Source organism: Oreochromis aureus, linkage group 10, assembly GCF_013358895.1.
Source record: "Oreochromis aureus strain Israel breed Guangdong linkage group 10, ZZ_aureus, whole genome shotgun sequence".
Lineage (NCBI taxonomy): Eukaryota > Metazoa > Chordata > Actinopteri > Cichliformes > Cichlidae > Oreochromis > Oreochromis aureus.
The window spans coordinates 9,254,643-9,275,148 of NC_052951.1; the positions used below are offsets into that span (position 1 = coordinate 9,254,643).

Sequence of the window (20,506 nt, forward strand, 5' to 3'; positions counted from 1 at the left end):
TCATCAGGGCTAATAGTAAAGACCTAATCAGCTTAACTTCATCACTATAATGGCTGTGAAAGAAGCTGATCAATATCATGGCTTAGAAAGTGCTTTATTGCAAACAAAAATAAAAATGCCTATTTTTCTAAATGCCATGGTTATTACACTGTGACAGTAGTACTTTTGTTGGTTTTAATTTAAATTTATAAAAAAATTGGATGGCTTGAGCTTCATTATAAAGACCTATGAAAGGAACACGAGTTGAAGAGTAGTAGAGAAAAATACAGAAGTTTGTTTCTGCAGAGAAATGAGAAAGCAAGGTAGAGAATGTGGGTAGGGGAGTATATAACTCCTTTCCCCTGTGTCAGTGTGTTGGAGCTGAGTTTCTGTGGAAACACTGGCAAACAAAAGCCCCTCAGTATTCGTGGCAAACCTCTCTTGGTGTAATCTAGATGTGGTCTTTCAAAGTCGAGTCTCAAGTAGAGAGACGAGGCTCAGACAACAATAGACGGACAGTATACACAGGCTGGACAGGGAGGGGGGGGCTCTAGTCTTTGGGTTGGTGTAACTCTACATGGGATGTGTGTGTTCAGAGCTGCAACTAGGTCAAGAAAAACAGGGATCATGATGAATAGACTAGGAGCAGGTGGATTTTAGGGGGCAAGTTGTAATTGGTTTGTTGAATCTTTTCTTTTGCTTCCTGACTTAGTTTTAAAACAAAATCCAGACTGAGAGAAGAGGGGAAAACTGCACTGTAGTTATTAAACATGACAGATAAGGGGGAACTGTAGACTGCTCAATTGTTGTGGTGTCAGTAGCACCACTGGATCCACCTTTTGAAAGGCTAAACGTGTGTTTGTGTGTATGTATGCATTTACTCAGGCTGTAGAGGAGCTACTGGAGTCCTTGGATTTGGAGAAGAGCAGTTACCACATGGGTCTGAGCAGGGTGAGTAATGCCCACACATCACAAACAAATGAACACCTTTAAAAATGTATTGAATAAACATTTGCTATGAATTGCTCCCAGTGTCTGTTTTGAAATTCACACCACAGAGCAGTAGTACACAACTCTTTTTTTATGACACTTGCTGTCTGGGGATATGTGTCTTTCAGTACACCTGTTCCTCTTTGAGGCTTGTTTGCCATCCTTTATTGGAGACCTGCCAAGCCTTGTCCCTTCTTCAAGTTATTTAGCCAGTGGTTACCCAAGAGGCATGTCTCTACCGTGCCCATATATATTACCATAATTACTATGTTCTTTTCAGGTTATTAGAGCAAATTTCCCCTCTTAATGCATTCTCTGTTTTTCACCACAACCTTAGTATGATTTGCACAGTAAACACTCCTTCAAAATGGACATTAAAATCCTATCAGCTGGAAAGTGGCCATCAGTCAAAATGAAATCAAACAGTAATGTACAAAAGAGGGGGACTTATGCTCCAAGATACTGTACGGTGTGCATGGCCCTTTTATAAAACACATGACAAAAGAATGGTTTGGAGGCGGCTTCACATGGTGCCACACTTTGGAGTGTGAAATGGGCTCAGAAGTAGACATGCACAGTTGGCCATTCACAAAGCATTCCAGTGGTGTCTTGGCAACCTGTCTCACTTGCATGCCAATTACACCAAACCAACTAAGAGCAGTGAATGAGAAGCTCTTGACAGGATAAAATCTGCCATTAGAGATAGCCACATGCCTGAAAGGAGCATAGCTGCATAAAGCTACTACATGATACCTGCATGCAATTTTGAAAAGAAAAATAAAAGAATAACAGATTCTTTTTTGTCTTGAGAATTTTAATTAATATTCAATTAATATTCACTGATACCATTGAATGTATCTTTCTTTGCTACTGCTTTATAGATTTGCTTGCTAAAACAGTTTGATGATTCACAGCTATTGCTTTGTTAACAGATTATATATGGATTTTGGAATTTAAGGAGCACGGACAGTTTGTAGAGCAACCTTAGGTGGAGAAACTGTGTGTGTGTGTGTGTGTGTGTGTGTGTGTGTGTGTGTGTGTGTGTGTGTGTGTGTGTGTGTGTGTGTGTGTGTGTGTGTGTGTGTGTGTGTGTGTGTGTGTGTGTGTGTGTGTGTGTGTGTGTGTGTGTGTGTGTGTGGTCATCCTGTCCATTTTAATAGCTTCCTGCCATCATATCTGGAATGTATCATGGTACCAAATCCTTCTTGGGTATAAACAGGCTATGACATAATGTGCTTTCCTTTGGCTGTTTACCTCTTTTTTACCTTTGCCCTAGATTAGAAACGGACAAGGCTGATTGTTTGAGATAACTTAATCACCCGGGTTCTCACTTAGATAAGACTCACTTGACTGTGGATTACACAGTTTCTTATTGATTAGTTGCTTCAGTGCATTAATTTACCTTTTAACTCCCCTCTGTTTTAACAGTGCTGCTGGGCTTGACATTAAAGCAGGGCCTCTAAATCTCATAATAGCTAAAATAACCATTAAATTGTCTGAGCTGTTTTACGCTTTGCTAATAAGCATCTGTGTATGATTGTTTCTTGTTATAGCTGTTCTTCAGAGCTGGAACCTTGGCTAAGCTGGAGGAACAGAGGGATGAGCAGACCAAGTGCAATCTAACCCTCTTCCAAGCTGCCTGTAGAGGTTACCTGGCACGGCAAGCCTTCAAGAAGAGAAAGGTATGCGGTATACTGAAATGAAATGATCAGTCCAACGTTAACCTAAGCTGAAAATACTAATGTAGTAATCTTAACTGAAGCCTATATACAACTGTGACAGGTTTTTGTCAACAAAGTTTGAAGGGGAGAAACTTGAATGAATTCACTTTAATTGAATTTTTTTTTTTATTGCAACACACTGTCTATTGTTTTTTTTTTTTTTTTTTTTTTTTTTTTTTTTTTGCACAGCTGAGCAAAATGAAGTAGGTCAAGTAGGTGAAGAATGTGCACTTCAGAATTGAGAGCCAATTTTAGATCTAGTTTGTTCTGTTCTTGGGGTAGATATAACCAGCCCTGCTGTAAATCTTCAGCTAATTGCAAATAGGTTCTCTGAATCTATTGGCTGTACCCCATCCCTCGTTGTAATCCATCCAATCAGCTTTCCCAAGGCGATATTTGATTGTGACATTTCCATTTCTGTGACATTTTATCAGTCCACTCCCCTGAATTGTAGCCTTATCAAACATGCTGCTGACTCTCATACCCGTCCATTCCATCCATCTTCCATTTTTCTACCAGGACGTGTGTGAGTCTATCTCTCTGGACCTCATGTGTCCTCTTGTGATGTATAGAGCCCTGCAGTACTTTTCTCCCTCTATGATTACGTTGTACTATTTAAGTGAATGTGCCACTTCAGCTGGGTTGTGATGAACCAGCAGAAATGGAATTACATTACTGCTCTCTCCATCCACTATGACATACTGTTTGGGAGCACGCATGTTGCTTAGTTGTATATGATGGCAGTCAAACTGTTACATTGTCATTGTTGTAATGAGGTAAATCAAAATGACCTTTAAAATATCTGGACTTTCAGTTATCATCTTTTGTTATCTTTTTTCTTTTTAAATCAAAGACTTAAATGTATGTTGGTCTAAAATTGGAACCCCAATACATTTTCTGTATTAAGTTCAGAAGTGATTATTCACACAGCAAAGCAGGGTAAGTGCCTGTTGCTTTACAATGGCTAGAAATTGAAGAAAATCAACACCAAGGATCCTTTCAAAATTGCTAGGCAACTGTGCAATTACAAAATCCATTAGCAAAGAAACAATTTTTTCCTCTGCCCTCTTTAGCCCCCTCCCTCCTGCACATGTATCTATAATAGAAAGATGAGACTTTATTTCATCTCAATTGTATTTATCTCAAACTCAACTTAGGTTGGCAAGGTAACATGAAATATGCAGTTATGACGCACCCCTCATCGAGTCAGGGTTGCAGAGGTTTATTTAAGCTGTGGACATTTTAATGCACATTACTTTCATATCCACAAACCAATTCATATTGATTCAGTTCAAAAGAACTTGAGTTATTCCCAATGAAAGCAGACCACACAAAGCAAAGTATGAAGTTACAGCTAGCAGCATCCTAGGTAGAGATTAAGGACTGAAAACAATGAGTAACTGCTAGCCTGAGTCTAAGTGTAACAAAACTCTTTGGAGCCTTTTGTAAGGCCCCTCTACCGCCAAGGTGGTCATATAGCCTCTCTAAAACCATACAAGGCTAAATATTTCCTTCTGTTTCTAGTCCTTGAGTTAAGCTAAGCTAACTGGCTTATTACTCTATTCTAAACTTGCATTAAAAAATTCCACACTTGGCAAAGGTGAAATGATAAATGAATGGAAGTCATGTAGTTATTGAATTTCTTTTTTTTCCAAACACTTCAAAACTAGTCATAAAATACTAAAGCTTTTAATAATATTAGGTCAGTTTCTGTACTCAGCAGTGGGAGATATAAAACTGTGCCGGGTAGAGAAATTGCAAGCAAGATGCTGTTCTAAAAGTGGCTTTGCAGCCCCTTGCTACCCCTTTTCTGCCTTTTTCTAACCAACAATTTATTCCCATACAGCTGTTGCATGCATGGTAAATACAGTCTCTCCTTGCAATAATTATCTGAAGGGCATCTTTTCCCCTGATTATCATTCTGTTTATATTATTCCTGATTCAATTAGTCAACACCAGACTTGGGGAGGATGCAGGGATGTGTCGAATATTGAGTAATTTCCATCTCTCTTTCTCTCACTGTGAAGATTTGCAGAGTGTGTTGTTGTCGAGTCTTAGAATAATCACTGTATAATAACATCGACTGGCACCCGTGCTGTTTCCCTGATATCCCTCTGCGAAAACAGATCTGGTCTTCATTGCCTCTTACACTGTTTGAAGTATCCAGTCTTAGCATGTACAGTAGATGGTAATTTGCCTCTGGAATAGTGCAAGTGAGTTCTGGTGAAGCTCTCAGACAGCTACTGGTTGATGTATATGGATGTGACAGGAAGTCACAAGTTGTCTTGATTGATATTCTCTGGCATGTTAACCTTGTGAAGCTGTGCCAAGCCCATGTGACATTAAATGACAAAACCACAATTTTTCCTCTTTTTTTTTCTTTCCCCTTTCAACTGTCTCCTCAAGGGGACAACCTGACATTTTAAAAGTCTGTTATTTTGCCTCAGCAGGCACTTGCCATATTGGGAGCTTTGTCCTTCAGGTACCCTACAAATGTAGTTTTTAGAATTATTTGCATGGAATCAGCACACATAAGCTCAGGCGGGGGATTCTACAGAATATCTTTTTCATTTGAAACATGCAGTCCCATGGTTCTGAATCAAAGCGCAGATGATACCTTTACAGTTGCAGTTGTAAAGGTATCAGTATGCAGTGCATTGCTATAAGATATGTCTTTGCTTTAGCTTAGGGTTAAAAATGAATCATGTACAAAGTGTAGAAAGAGCCAGAATGATAAAGCTTATAGCTTGTATGTTTGTTTATAATGAAGCAATCCTCAGAAACTGATGTTGCTTCATGTATTTACTAAATGGTAACTTTGCTGCAGATATCTAATATCTAATACATATACAGTAAGTATTACATGTATACAGACAATCAAACCCGAAATACATGTGTAGAATATTTGGAAAAGAATGTAGTGTTTTTTTTCTTTTTGTTTATTAACCTTGGTTCACAGTTTTAATTCACTTCACACTGTCTTACAGTTGTCACACCTTGTTAATGTGATATGAATACCAAAATATTTATCCACACTGCTCATGTTGTATAATCTTTTGTTTGTTTCCTGTTCATTATAGACTAGATATGACAAGTGAGACCTGTTTAATTCTTCTGTCAGAGATTTGCAGCATTTTGCTCCATGTTAAGGCTTTCACTGTGTGACAAATCCTAATTGGTCATAGAGAGTACCTTCAGGGCAAAATGTACCTGATGCTGAGAATTGTGTTGCTCTAATTGGGTTTGCCCATAATCTGCTGCTGCTAGAGAGCCTCATGCATAAGCAGCATGGAAATCGTGTAATACTTGGAATTAGCTGCCAACATGTTTGATTTAATTAATCAAAAATTAGCTTCCAGCCTTGGAACACACTCTGCGGAAACTCTCTAGTGGAGGTTGGCAAGTCCCGGGATATCTGCTTGCCCATACATATGCATTATAGCAGAAGAATGAAGAATGTGGTTATTTTCAAATATTGTTCATCAATGGTGCGGAAGATATGGTAACAGTAGAGTTTGGAAAGTATTTATTCCAGTGATTATATAAAATTATTTAGCATTTAGTCTGGATGGCCTCTGATACCTGTGCAAACAATTTGTCTGCATTCAAGCTATTGGTGCCATATATTATATGCAATGCTGCTGGTTGTAAAGACTTAGTCATATTAGGAGATCTTTCACAGATAAAGTTGGAAGTAATTACATCAATTTTATACCATTGAGATTCAATATGAGTTTGTATTTTGTTGTGCAAATAACTGCCTGCACTCTCACATATTTCTCTCTGGTGACTGACTCTCCATATGTGTGTTTAGATTCAGGATTTAGCCATCCGGTGTATTCAAAAAAACATCAAGAAGAACCGTGGAGTGAAGGACTGGCCATGGTGGAAGCTCTTTACCACAGTCCAGCCCCTCATTAAAGTGCAGCTCACAGAGGACCAGATGCGGAGCAAAGATGTGAGCAAACCTCTCCCAACCTATTGAATCTTTAAGGATTTAATATATTTGCTAAATACATTCTGTGTCTGCACCACTCTACATACTGTCATCGCTGTTGACATTTACCTCCAACATAAAATGTATCCTATATCAAACAGCTATATTCTGTATTCCAGGAGGAGATTCAGCAGCAGAAATTGAAGCTTGAGAGAGTGGAGAAGGAACGAAATGAGCTGAGACTCAATACAGATCGATTGGAGAGCAGGGTGGGTCCCCCTGCCTATGGTAGTGCATTCTGGATGGTTTTGGAGATTTATGGTGCAGTTGCACTCTTTTTTTTTTTTAGTTAAAGATTTGATTACCTACTTGCACAGTAACTGTGGCCAGTAGTTTGCAACTTTGCATAACACCCCGTGTGTGTCTGCCTGTTTGTGATCAGATCGCAGACTTGCTGGCAGAGCTCACTGATGAGAGAAGCACAAGTGAGTCAGCATCCCAATTGCTGGAGGCTGAGACTTCTGAGAGACTGCGCTTGGAGAAGGATATGAAGGATCTACAGGCAAATAAACATGAAATATATATATGAAAGATGCACACTTAAAATTTATAGTAATTCTGAAGTTCAGTTTATTATGACTGACATGCTCTTCGTGATTGACTGAATTTGTGCATTCCAGGCAAAGTTTGATGCCATGAAGAAACAGTTAGAATCACAGGAGATGGAGGTGATGGAAGCACGACTTATGAAAACATCAGAGCTAAATGGGGAGATGGACAATGACGATGAAGATGCTGGTTAGTAGAGCTAGAAGCTGATATCTAACATTTGGTCGTGACACCAAAGATTGCTACATGCAAGATCAAATTTGAAGATAATTCTGAGAAACTTTTCTGTTTTTTGAATAACACAGGCTTGGTCATCAGTGTTTTTTAAACATTTGTTTTAAATTCCCTAATTAATTGCACCCTGCAACACTTTCAGCAGCTTGCCTAAGCCTGCCTAATGGGCATGTCAGCTCAGGTCAGAAGCATAATTTACTGAACCGCTCAAACCAGCATTATGTGCACAGTTTGAAAAATCTCCCTTATACTAATTGTAGCTGTAGGAATGAATGGCTTTGTTCAGCTGTTTCAGCGGGAGACATGGCAGTAAGACTTGGTCACATCCTGCATAGTACTGTTAAATATATTTTCCAAGTTTAGGATTAACCGCTAGGAGATTAGGATGTCCGCTCCCAGGCATACAACTAATGCTTGTTTCTGATTGGTCTCCCCCTGCTGGGAAAGAGAGCGCCTGCTGAGAGCGTATTGTCCATGAGTCTTTTTTTTTTTTTTTTTTTTTAATATCTGTGTTCCCACCTCCTTCAACCCACCTCAGCAGACAAGCCATTACAGAGCATATCAGAATTCTTAGATGAATGAGAAAGTAATCGGTGGGATCAGAGCTGGTGGCCCTGCAAGTTGTCATTATGCTATATATATGCTAATGAGCAGCACTGATGGAGGAGCCTGTGTTGGTATGTGAAGGAGAAGTGGACAGCCTCTAAAATGATAAGGCTTGGAAATGAACCTGAACCCGAATGTCTGTCTGGCTGCAGTTATAGTTCTGATAGCCTATGACAGCTCCAGAATTAAGGTCGCCTAAGAACTGTGGAAAGTGCCACTTAGACATGTCCTCCTCTAACTACTGTTGTGGTGTGCTCTGAATTCCTACCTCAGGTTTATTCAAGATAAGACCTAAAACACAAAGCCTTTTTTGTAGTTTCCTGTTGAAATACCTTGACCTTGTAAGTTCAGCATCTGATTAAGCAAAAGTTTTATTTCCAGAAAGATTATTTTATTTCAGTCTTTGAATGTGATAATCATCGCAGCCAGTACAGTGCACTCCATAATCCCACGCATCCATCATGTCTGTGGTTTTAAGCCTCTTCCTCTGTGTACCTGGCTGGACCTGCATTAAAGTCAGGAAATGCTCAAATGTCACACAGACATTTTCTGAATTGCATGTCTTTCCTCTAGGAGGAGAGTGGCGGATAAAATACAATCGAGCCGTTCGTGAAATGGACTTTGCCAAAAAGAAACTTCAGCAGGAGTTTGATGACAAGCTGGAGACGGAACAGCAGAGCAAAAGACATGTGGAGAGAAAGGCAAGCGCAAATTACAACTTGAAATAATAATTTACCCAAAAAATCTAATTTAATTTGTCTCACACTTATAACCTTTTAATTGTGGAAATAGTAATACTAGGTGTTGCACTTTCATTAAAGAATTGTGCGTGTGTGTGTGTGTGTGTATGCTGCAGCTGGCTGATTTGCAGACGGATAATGAGGATTTGCAGCGCTCTGTGCAGCAGCTGAAGAAAAAGTGCCAGAAACTGACTGCCGAACTGCAGGACACCAAGCTTCATCTGGAGGGCCTGCAAAGTCGCAACCATGATCTGGAGAAGAAGCAGAGGAAGTCAGTTCAACTGCCTGTCCTGTTCTCTTACATAAACACACATTGCAGAGAGCATATAGCCCTTTTCTCCTCGGATTAAGCAGCACTGGTCTACTCGCCTAATGCTAAAGTTTTCTTTAATTTGAACAGTGACTGAGATGTTCTGTAATCTGTGGAATTGCATTAGCTGAGAAAATGACTCAAGACTTTAAGCACTTGAGAAGCTATCACTGTGGCAGAATGTGATCTCTCCCCTGTGGCTAATTGAAGATGCTCTGTGGGTGAAATTATTTTCGGCTGCGCTTCAGAGAGAAAAACAGAGAATTACAACAAGCTGACAGCATGAAACACTTAGCTGTTAAGTTCACTAACCATAAGTGTTTCTGCCCTAGACAATTGAAGAAAACATTTTGCACATTATTACAACCCAATGGTAAATTGATGGCTATTAGAGGGGGACAGAAGTGGAGGCTAAAATAGAACCGATGATAGCCTGGCGCCTCCCGTATAACAAAGTCAAATTCTCTGAGTAACATACTGTGCACAGAAATGAATGATGCAGAGATCTATTTCTGAGAGATCTTTCTGTTAACTGATTTGTTAGTTTAGAGTTTAAAATATAAAATGGGTATTAGTTGTGTCTGCCAAGTTCCATGTTTGATATTGTTAAAACTGTACTGTGTAATTAAAATCTTTTCTACCACATTCAACTGATAAGGCTACGTTATCGTTGAGATTGTGTAAAGCCAACATTTGTGTGTGTGTGTGTTTTCCAGATTTGACCTGGAGCAGAACCAGGCTCAGGCTGAGGTACAGAGGGAAAGGAGCCAGAGGGAGAAGCTGGCTCGAGAGAAAGACATAATGACTGGTGAGATGTTTAACCTCCGCCAGCAGCTGCAGGTAGGCTTCTCTCCACTACATACTCCACATGTACTCTAATGTCCTCTCTTGGGGACAACATGTCTGATGTTTCTGCTCTCTGTATGATATAACTAGGCTGGTCCAGATGTGTGTTTTACAGCATGCCTTCTGCCCGCAGGACAAGGACACTGAATTGTGTGGCATGAATGTAAAGGTGCAACAACTGGAGGCAGAGCTACAGGATTTGTCCTCCCAAGAGTCAAAGGATGAGGCCTCACTTGCCAAGGTCAAGAAGCAGCTTCGTGACCTCGAGGCCAAGGTGAAAGACCAGGAGGAGGAGCTGGATGAACAGGCTGGAAACATCCAAATGCTGGAGCAGGTACAGAGGGGTGCAAATATGGTTCAGTGAGGAGTTCTTGCTAATTGTCGCATATGTATCTCTCTCTCTAATACATGTTTGTCTCACATGTCATTTATATGTTATGTCTTCAGACTAAGCTGCGGCTTGAGATGGAGATGGAGAGGCAGCGGCAGACACACTCTAAAGAGATTGAGAGTAAAGATGAAGAAGTAGAGGAGATCAGGAGATCTTGCAGTAAGAAGGTAGCCACTAATCAGTCTTGCAATTTCTGCAGTTTTTTTCTTATTTATGGCCTTTTTTGTTGACTAACATTTACTCAGGGCTGTTTACTGCAGTACTCAGTAACACACTTTTTTCATGCTTGATTGAAAGCACAAAAAATAAGGGAATTTATGTTGATGATTTCTTTGTTGTAACAATGCTTCTGAGCAATAAATCTTATACTGTTGGAAAGCCTGTTTATTTCTCCTTAAATGGTGTCACAGTTGTAAAAAAACATGCATTTGTGGGTTTAGCATCACAGTTGAGTATGTAGGTTGTGCCCATGAAAAACTTGCCAAATCTTTTCTGTCAGTGCCAAAGTGTTTATTCTGCTATTGACTCTTGTTTGGTGTCATTTATTGAAGTCTATGATTGAAGTCTGAAAAAACGACCTATTGGCAATTAAAAAATGTTTCATTAAGCAAAAAGGGGACTCGGTACTATGTAGAAAAGCCATACACAGCCACAACAGCCTGGCATCTCCTGCTCATGCTGGTCACCAGCTTGGTCACACACTGCTGTGGGATGGCATCCTATTTTTCAACCAGCATTTGTTGCAAGTCAGCCAGTGTGGTTGTGTTGGTCACTCTGGCGCAAACAGCATGTCCAAGCTGATCCCACAAATGTTCAGTGGAGTTGAGGTCAGCACTGCAGATAGACCATTCCATCCTCTACACTCCCCAAATACTGTAGGTAGTCTCTGATAAACCTCGCTCTCTGTTTTTCCAGTGAGGAAGATGCTCCACCACACTATCACACTGCCTCCACCAAAAGCTGTTACCCTATCGGTGCAGCAATCAGAGTAGTTTTCTCCACATCTTCTCTGCAATTTGAATCTATGATAGGTCCAGACTGCCTAAGGCAGTCTATCTTTGAACATAATGTTCTTCCACATTTTCAGGTGCCAGTGCAAATGTTGCAGACACCAGTGTAAAGGGGCCTGACCATGAAGGGCAGTCATGGCAGGCCTCCTAGCAGCCCTATTAGATGGGAGTGTGAAGTCTGTTCTGGACTACCTGGGTAGAGAGCTATTGGCAGTTTTTTTTTTTTTTTTTTTTTTTTTTTTTTTATGGGCACAACCTACCTACCTACTCAACTCTACTGCTCAACCTACAAATGAATTTTCTTTACAAAAGTTCCACCATTAAAGGGGAAATAAACAGGCTTCCCAAAGATATGAGATTTGTTACTAAAATGATTGTTACAGCAAAGAAATAATTAAATAATTAAATTTTCTATTTGCATAGCCCAGTTTATGAAGTTCCTGAATTCATTACTTTAATTTCACTTCATCTAGGTACACATGCTGTATTGCTTTATGCCTCCCTACCAGTTATAGCTGTGGGCAGGGATTGGATGTCCGTCCATCTGTCCCACAATTTGTGGACACTGTTTCTCCTGTATGCCTTCAGGGAATTTTCTTGAAACTTTGCATACATTTTGAATTCAGTTTTGGTCAAATGTCACAGTGACTGACGTGTTTTAATTTGGAGGCAGAAATAATTATAGGATTTATTTGCTGCTATAGGTTTGAGAATTTTATACAACTATCTAATACGATAAAACAAATTGGCTTTTGATCTTAATTGGTTAAGACTTAGTGTCCGTCAAACTGAAGTGATTCTGGATAGTCATGGATGTGAACTGCAATGACTTCTTACAGTTGCAAGGCAGTCATTGCAACTGCAAATGTAATGTAATTCTTTAAAATATTAATTTAAAATATTCATTTATTCCATGCATCTTATTAAGTAGATAGAAGGTAAATGGATTTTTTTCTATATTTAAAAAATATGAATTTGACATAATAAAGCATCATGTGTGATTAATCTTAAGGCTACCAGGTCTGCTTGTGGGGGATCTATTTGTCTTTGAGAGCAGCCGTGTCTAGCAGGACGGTCGATGGTGTGTAATGTCTGACTTTATCATGGATCCGGCATTTGTGCATCTTGACACTCTGTGTGTTCTACAGCTGAAACAGATGGAGGTACAGCTGGAGGAGGAGTATGAAGACAAGCAAAAAGTGTTGCGAGAGAGACGAGAGCTGGAATCCAAACTGCTGAATGCTCAGGACCAGGTACTGTCATTACGCTGAACATGTCCGTGTAGTCAAGTCTGTGCAATTTAGTGTCTGCCACTTGTTTTGATTGGAAAGAAAATGCTTTTGAGTCTCAAGGGTTGCTATAGGTTTTCAAGGAGGAAAGTAACGATGCTGGCTATAAAGGAGTGGTTTGTCATTCAGGTGAGCCAGAGGGATGTGGAGACGGAGAAGAGGCTGAGGAAAGACCTGAAGAGAACCAAAGTCCTTCTGGCTGATGCACAGATTATGCTGGACCACCTGAAGAGTAATGCCCCCAGCAAGAGGGAGATCACTCAGCTCAAAAATCAAGTACATCCCTTTGAACATTTTGGCATCTGCCTGCACCCGACATAGCACGGATGTGTAATATACTTAATGATACAACAACAGAAAGCATGCTTTGAATTGTGTATTATGCACAAATCAACACAAATGAAAAAATCCCAGGTTCTGGAGCTCAGTTCCACTAACGTTTGTCCCTCACCTCCTTCCCAACACCTCTTCTTCCTCCTGTTTCCTCACAGCTTGAGGAGTCAGAGTTTACTTGTGCAGCATCAGTGAAGGCTCGAAAGAGTATGGAGCTGGAAATAGAGGACTTGCACATCCAAATGGAGGATATGGTCAAAGCGAAGATGTCGGTAAGTTTTGACATCTGTTAACAATGTATCCTGAGGGTGCAACATATGTCGTCGAGTGGAACCGCACAAATTGTGTTCCAATTACCCACTTGACTAAGCTTGAATGCCAATAAGTTCTGCATATGTTTCTATTGCTGTGTGTTTTTTGCATCTGTAACTCAATCGATATTGTGCACGATATCACACATTCATAGATAATGAAATGTACTTACCTTTTTTCATGTTCACTTTTGATAAGAGGGAAATCATTTGCATAAATGTTTCTATACCCTTCTTTTGATGAGCAAATTAAACCAAAAACAACAAACAATGTTTAATTAACTGAGGGCTGGTGCCTATCAAATTTTCTGTCTTCAAAATACAGCAGGGCTCGAACATTAATATGCATACATCATCAGCCCATGGTGGAATATTAAAATAATAAATGCCCTTTGGCATATGTCGGATTTCAACATTTTGCTCTAATGGATAAATAAGCTTTGTCGAATGTGTTTTTTTTTGTTTGCTCATTAATGGGTGTCTCATGAGAGTACTGCCTACATTTTAGACTCATGGACTGAGGATGTTTGTCTCTCTCGGGATGACACACAGAGTGCTGTGTGCCTGTGCTTTGCTTGTTAATTGCTGCATTTATGGCAAGGGAAGGTCTTGTAAATGTCTGAGATTAGAGAATGCATATTGAAGGCCCGAGCCTCCCCCCTGATCACAGAGGATGAACTCTAAATGGGACATCACCAGTATGCTGCACTGGCTGCACTTTTCCCTGCCTAAATGAGCCAATTGATTATCTCCAATTGGTCTTATCTTCCAGCCAGAACCCTGTCCAGATTGTGTTTCATTGCTATTAGATGAGATTCCCAGACTGCCACGGCCAGGCCAACTAATGACCATTTATCATATTCAATAGCTCATGAATAAATCCTGCCATTCTAAACTAAAGTGTGTGTTTCTCGCTCTGTTTGTGCCTTAGTTGGAGGAGCAGCTCAGCCGTCTGCAACGAGAGAAGAATGACCTGCAGTCACGCATGGAGGAGGATCAGGAGGACATGAATGACCTGATGAAGAAACACAAGGCTGCGGTAGCTCAGGTAGTCTTAAAACGTTAAACATCTGTTTGAATGCCAAGAAATATGGAGTGTATTGCCTTCCGTTCAGCTCCACAACTTTGGCTAGTATCCAGTGTTAAGAACTTGGCTGTTCCTCGGTTCTGGTGCATGTGGTTGTATATTTTGTATTATTTTAGTTGCACTTATTTTTGAAACATTAACATTGTTTTCTCCAGTAGTGTCTTTGAAATTTGGAGGATATTCTCAGCTAAACACGGGTATATAATCTGTTGTACAGCAGACCACATGGCACAATATTTGATTTGGATATATTGTTGGACATTTGCATTGACAGTAATATAAAATGTATGCCTTGAGGCATACATGAACACCCACATACCTGACTCTGACTTTTTTTCTCTGTGTGCGCGTGCACGTGCATACTAGTCTGCCAGGGACTTAAGCCAGATCAGTGACCTGCAGGCCCAGCTGGAAGAAGCCACAAAGGAGAAGCAGGAGATCCAGGAAAAGGTAAAAAGAAGTATTCAAAAGCAACACAGCTCCCTGCCAGGAACCTGCCCGCTGCCTCAACACTTCTTTCTGATTAGGCTTCAGCTTTTCACTGTGTTCTCTGATTATTTTGACCAAAAATGCTTCTTTTATGTGGTAGCTTTCTTTCTTCTAAAAAAGGCATTGCAATTTACATGTAAATAGTAGAAATCAGAGAAAAAGTGTCAAGGAGCAAGTTTTCCCCCTCAGAATTCTTACAGTATTTAAAGGAAGGGTGGTGTACATAAACCTAACAGCTGATCAAGATGGAATAACTATTTAGGTGAAGAACTAATTCTAGTCTTTTCAACAATCATCCCTGAACTTCAACCAACCGACTTTGGTCTAAATGTTTTATTTCATTTGTTGTTCTTTTGTTATTTCATTTTGAAATAGAAGATTCTCAGGTTAATAAAAAGATGGCAATTGGAAGCAAGTAAGAAAATAGTGTTTTCGATATCAGCTATTGATATGAAAAAATGTAATAGCTGGACATAATAGCAAAACCTTGTTACTGTGCACTGGCCGTTTTATTTTATGCATGATGCATATGATTACTCCAATCAAGTGAAAAACCCTGAAGATGCCTTTTTACTCTGACACAGACACACACAGCGGATGCTTGCAGCCGAGTCATGTTTGAAATGTCAACTGATGGCTTTGTAGAAACAGATGGCCTTGTGCCATTCATTTCTGGCTTTTGTGTCACCCCAAACACCAACAGCTAGCTAGTGTACCTATATGAACATTCGATAAAAATTGATGTATTGAAGTTAGTCATATTTTAATATTATATATGTTGGAGCAGTATATATTATATTTATAATATAGAATTTGTGCAGTTACAGCTGTGACTTGTTTATAAACCTAAACAAAAAATTCAAGTTGCCCTAAAATGCATAGCACATTTTTATATTTCGTGTTATTTATATTTCTACTGTCAAATCATAATATTGCCGTTGTTTAAATGTAGTGTCACATTCATTAATTCAATATTTCCTTTCTTTAACTGAAAATTATTTCTTTTGAATCTGTCAGCATCACCATTCCATATGCCACCATTTGGGCATATGTTTTCCACTAACACTTAAGAGAAGTTGTTGCAGTTTTGAAATGATTCCCTTTCTTCTGTGTTTTCAAAGTGTCACTGGTTAGGACTGCAGGCAAGCTAGTTGAATACTGAGAATTTTACTCTGGCTTTGTCTTTCCCGAGTAAGCAATGCATTCCCTAAAAACACGTGATCTGAAGTTTGGAACATATGTTGCTCCAAAACCTGTATCTTTATATTTTTCGGAATTAATGATTCCTTCACAGATGTGCAAGTTAGCCAGTGCAATGTGCTCTAATGCATCTGCAAGCCATCACAGATGCAGGCTTTTGAACTCTGTATTGATAGAAAGCCAAATGATCCATCTTCTCTTTAGAACAGAAAACAAAGAAATCATAAAGAATTTCAATCCATCTTCAATGATCTCTGGCTCAAAGAAGGCCCAGCTGTGTTTAAATTTTGTTTGTACGTATTTTTTTTTCTTAGCGTGGTAGAATTTTACAGCAACTGTGTTGACTTACAGTGTTTTGCCGAAGTATTCCCGAGCCCTTGTAGAGATTTTCACTAAAGAATCTGAACGCATCTGTCCCTTGGTCGTAGATGTCTTTGGATTCTGTGATGTTATGTATTTTAGATCACAAAAGAAAGATTATTTTTAAATTCTTGAACTTTTGATGAAAGAGCCCTCATCTTTTACTTCCGGAAAAGTCAGAAGATGCTCTTTTTGTGTCATATTACAGACTGAATTAATTGTGAAAATCTTTTCAAGTTTTTGTTTAGCATTACACAAGTTGCCCACTTTGTGTGATATAGTGTTTGTGTTTATAGTTTTTGGTTTTGAAAAAGCACAATTAAGCTGCAGGAATATATGTTTTTTTTTTTAGACTCTGTGGCTGGGGAACTAAAATCCTATATCCAGCTTTGGGTATAGTTTACTGAACTGTTGGACTTGGCATTATTTGAACTTGCTGTTTGGGCTTTTTGTTTATAGTTTTCATTCTAGTTGCCAGAAATTGAATAAAGACTGCTGACTTTACTGATCACTCAAATCTTTCTCTAGCAGGTCAAAGTGTTCACTTATTTAGAGAAATCCCAAAAATAAATCGGCAATGAAATGTTTACTGACCTTCATGATTCCTAAATGCAAGTGCTAATGTTTACATGGCAATCATCAGCAAATTGCCATTGTGAGTATGCTAGTCTGCAGATTTTAGCGCACATATCAAAGCCTTCCAAATGTGACAGATGGTGTGGCTAATGGTGTGGTTGCAAATTCTAATTCTTGTTTTCACACTGCACTTGCTAACTCACAAACAGATCTGAATTATACAACTGTAATAAACCATAGTGTCCTTGCCTGATTTACCCTATTTCTGAGCTGACTGGTCAAATTACTGCATTTTGTGCTTTAGGTGTCTGCTAATGGTTGAGGCCTGGCATAAATGTGGATTCATGTGATACAAAGATTAATGTTTCTGATTCAGGCCTATGTTGATAAGTGCTTTTATCGTGTTGTACTGATGGAATACTATTTGTTCAGGAGACAACCTCTGTGTTTGGTATGTCATGTATTAATGCATGCCTACTTCCTTTTTTGATGCATTTATTTGCAAAATGAATTTCCTCTGGTAGATTAAATGTGAATTTAGCTTTAGCGTGGCACAGTTTAGCACAAGTGTGAATGCACATTATACGACCACAGCTTGGTGTTACTGGACTTTATTTTATGGCTGCACGGTGAACTAAACAAAATTGTGTGCTATAATCGCAGAATCAAAACACAGAAATAATGGCACACTGTTAGTTTTGGACCACTTAAGGCCCACCCATCAGAATATTTTTGGCGATACCAGAGAAGCACAGCAGGGCTGTAAGGCATTGTTAAAACCTGTCAGAGTAAGCAGTGATAGCTATCTAAAGCATCTGACCTTGAAGTGGTTATCTTATCCCCAGTAGGAGAAAAATCTGGATTCTTTAGTAATATCAAAGGAGAACTCCAAATCCTCCTTGTCTCAGATGCAAAGTCCCTTATTAGGTGCCATGCTGGCTTTTGGGCCAGTTTTGTTGTGATGTGTCTTTCTTCCTTTTATCAGTCATGAGAAAACCATTCAGATGGAACAAAACAAAACAAAACAAAAAAAAACAACGTGCTTTGCATGAAGCAAAAGCTTTTCTAAAGGCTTGTGAAATTACTGTGGCTTGCTGTTACTCAGTTTCAACAGCAAGCTCTTCTTTTAACTATTTGTTGTACATTTAGGGCTTATCTAGAGCTTATTATTCACGCTGTATACACAATATTTATATTTAGAGAGTTGGATTACATTTATACAAAACTGTAATTTGGTTTTAATACATACACACATCAACACTTCATTTTAATTTTCACAGATCTCACTTAAGAGGGGGAGCAAAAACCAGAGGTCAAGAAGGTGTATAGTGGAAATTGCTCTGCAAGAGTGTTTATTTGTGTAAATATGTGTGTCTGTCCTCTAGCTCCATTCGCTACAGAACCAGTTAGAGTTCCAAGAACAATCCATGGTGGAGAAGTCACTTGTGAGCCGTCAGGAGGCAAAAATCCGTGAGATAGAGACGAAACTGGAGTATGAGAAAACGCAGGTTAAGCGGTTGGAGGTAAGATGATGCTTTTGGTCTGTGGATAAATGTAAAAGCCATGCATTGCCAACCTGTTAATGGGATTCTGACACTTAATTTCCTAGTAATTTTAAGACAAAGGCCCTAAAAATAAGATTATAGTGCCGCTTGCTTTGCTCCGTACTGTCTTTCTAGATAACAAAAGTGTCCATCATGGAATGAATTTAATTAGGTTCATATAGAGACAGTCAGTTGATGGTCACCTTCCCTGTTATTCACCTTAAAAATGAATTAAAATTAATTTGGACAAAGGACAACTCATAGCACTGTTCACATTTCCATTTTGTTATTATTAATGGCACAACTGGCCAGCTGTAGGCAGCTGAGAAATTACTTAAAACAGTACAAAGAAGATAATTTAGCTTGAGTGTTGTTCACTTGTCCGTACTATATGTGACCTTAACACGTTCATCAACTGCTTCCCAGAGTCTGGTGGGTCGTCTGAAGGAGAATCTTGAAAAGTTGACGGAGGAAAGAAATCAGCACACCACTGCAGAAAACAGGGAGAAGGACCAGAATAAACGCATGCAGAGGCAGCTAAGGGACATGAAAGAAGAAATGGCAGAGCTGTCCAAGAAGGAGGCTGAGGCAAGCCGCAAGAAACATGAGCTGGTAAGGCCATGGGTGCTTTGTGACCTTATGGGACTCACTGGTGTTTACACTGGAGGAGCTAACCATGCTCCAATCCATTCACCAGGAAATGGACATCGAGAGCTTAGAGGCAGCAAATCAGAGCTTACAAGTGGACCTTAAGTTAGCCTTCAAGAGGATCGGGGATCTGCAGGCTGCCATTGAGGATGAGATGGAGAGTGATGACAACGACGACCTAATTAACAGGTGAAGTGCAGATTTATTCTTTGTTTCATTAGATGCCACACTGCAATGTAGCTAGCTGCCTTAGGTACCACAGGGCATTCTCTTTGTATGTTGGAAGAAAGTTACCAAATGAGATCTGCTAGCTTTTTCACCAGGCTGTCAATCACAACATGTTCTTTCTCCTATGTCTTCCTGCTTCAATTTCTAACCTCTTTTGAACAAAGTCATACTACAGTCTGTCAGTTCCCCAAATACTTCTCAAATGGTTTAATTCTGCTCCATGCTTTTGATCTTTTGTCTCTTTGTTGGTTTTTCTGGTTTGGTTACGCGTTTCCTCTTTGCAGTTGAGTTGAGGGTTATGCTGGCTCTGAGCCCTCAGATGTAAACACTAACTGCAATATTACAGACCTCTAAAAAGAAGACGGTGCACTCACCAGCTCTGTTTGAGTAGAGGGCATGGATTGTTTTACAGATTGTTTTACTGCTTTACAGTACACAGTTATTTTATGTGTGCTTAAATTGCTCTTATGTTCTGTCCTCCTCTTACAGAGTTTCAAAAAAATGTATCTCACGTTCTCTGTTTCTCTTTTTCCTTTTGGTGTCTTCCACACTTCTGGCAGTTTGCAAGACATGGTGACAAAATATCAGAAAAGAAAGAACAAAACGTGAGAATGGAAAATGCTTCCTTTTGTTTCTGTCGTTATGGTTGTTTTCAAGTTTGTTTTGTTTTTCTTTGGCACCCATTTTAACCACAAGGGAGAATAATGCAGTATACCTTATCCTTTCATTCTTTTTGTTCACAGTAACACTGTGAGACGAAGTAATTTTAAATAGAATAGAAAGCAGTGTCTGTGTTATACGTCTCTGATAAAAGCTATGCTTAAAGGATGGCCCTGGTGTTTCATTTTATTTCGTGCCAAGTGTCTGGCGGTGTCCGTACACAGTCCGCCTCATTAGAGATTTCAAGGCTTGTTTGTTTGATGTTAGATGAAATGTAAACTAGAATGGAAAATGGAGTATAAGGCTAAATGTTGAAGTTTTTCCTCCTTTAAACTGTTCTCACTGCTTTTGAAAATATGAACCAAAAGAAAAACAATTGTTTTTAACAAACGTGGTAATGCTGCATCA

General features: G+C 39.4%; 1 protein-coding gene across 6 annotated transcripts in view; it reads left to right on the forward strand.

Annotated features, from left to right (window-relative positions):
* Positions 1–20,506, forward strand: part of LOC116313115 (unconventional myosin-XVIIIa-like) — a 59,339-nt gene that overhangs the window by 29,860 nt on the left and 8,973 nt on the right. For 5 of the 6 annotated variants that reach the window (XM_039618468.1, XM_039618465.1, XM_031730684.2 and 2 more), the window contains 20 exons: positions 865–930; positions 2,523–2,651; positions 6,505–6,648; positions 6,807–6,896; positions 7,070–7,189; positions 7,308–7,425; positions 8,650–8,777; positions 8,933–9,087; positions 9,843–9,966; positions 10,106–10,306; positions 10,420–10,530; positions 12,522–12,626; positions 12,792–12,938; positions 13,154–13,267; positions 14,238–14,354; positions 14,760–14,843; positions 18,404–18,541; positions 18,989–19,174; positions 19,260–19,399; positions 19,999–20,043. In XM_039618468.1, the coding sequence (XP_039474402.1) occupies positions 865–930; positions 2,523–2,651; positions 6,505–6,648; positions 6,807–6,896; positions 7,070–7,189; positions 7,308–7,425; positions 8,650–8,777; positions 8,933–9,087; positions 9,843–9,966; positions 10,106–10,306; positions 10,420–10,530; positions 12,522–12,626; positions 12,792–12,938; positions 13,154–13,267; positions 14,238–14,354; positions 14,760–14,843; positions 18,404–18,541; positions 18,989–19,174; positions 19,260–19,399; positions 19,999–20,043 (2,462 nt within the window). The remainder of the gene's footprint in view (positions 1–864; positions 931–2,522; positions 2,652–6,504; positions 6,649–6,806; positions 6,897–7,069; positions 7,190–7,307; positions 7,426–8,649; positions 8,778–8,932; positions 9,088–9,842; positions 9,967–10,105; positions 10,307–10,419; positions 10,531–12,521; positions 12,627–12,791; positions 12,939–13,153; positions 13,268–14,237; positions 14,355–14,759; positions 14,844–18,403; positions 18,542–18,988; positions 19,175–19,259; positions 19,400–19,998; positions 20,044–20,506) is intronic. The other variant, XM_039618470.1, reaches the window with a different exon arrangement.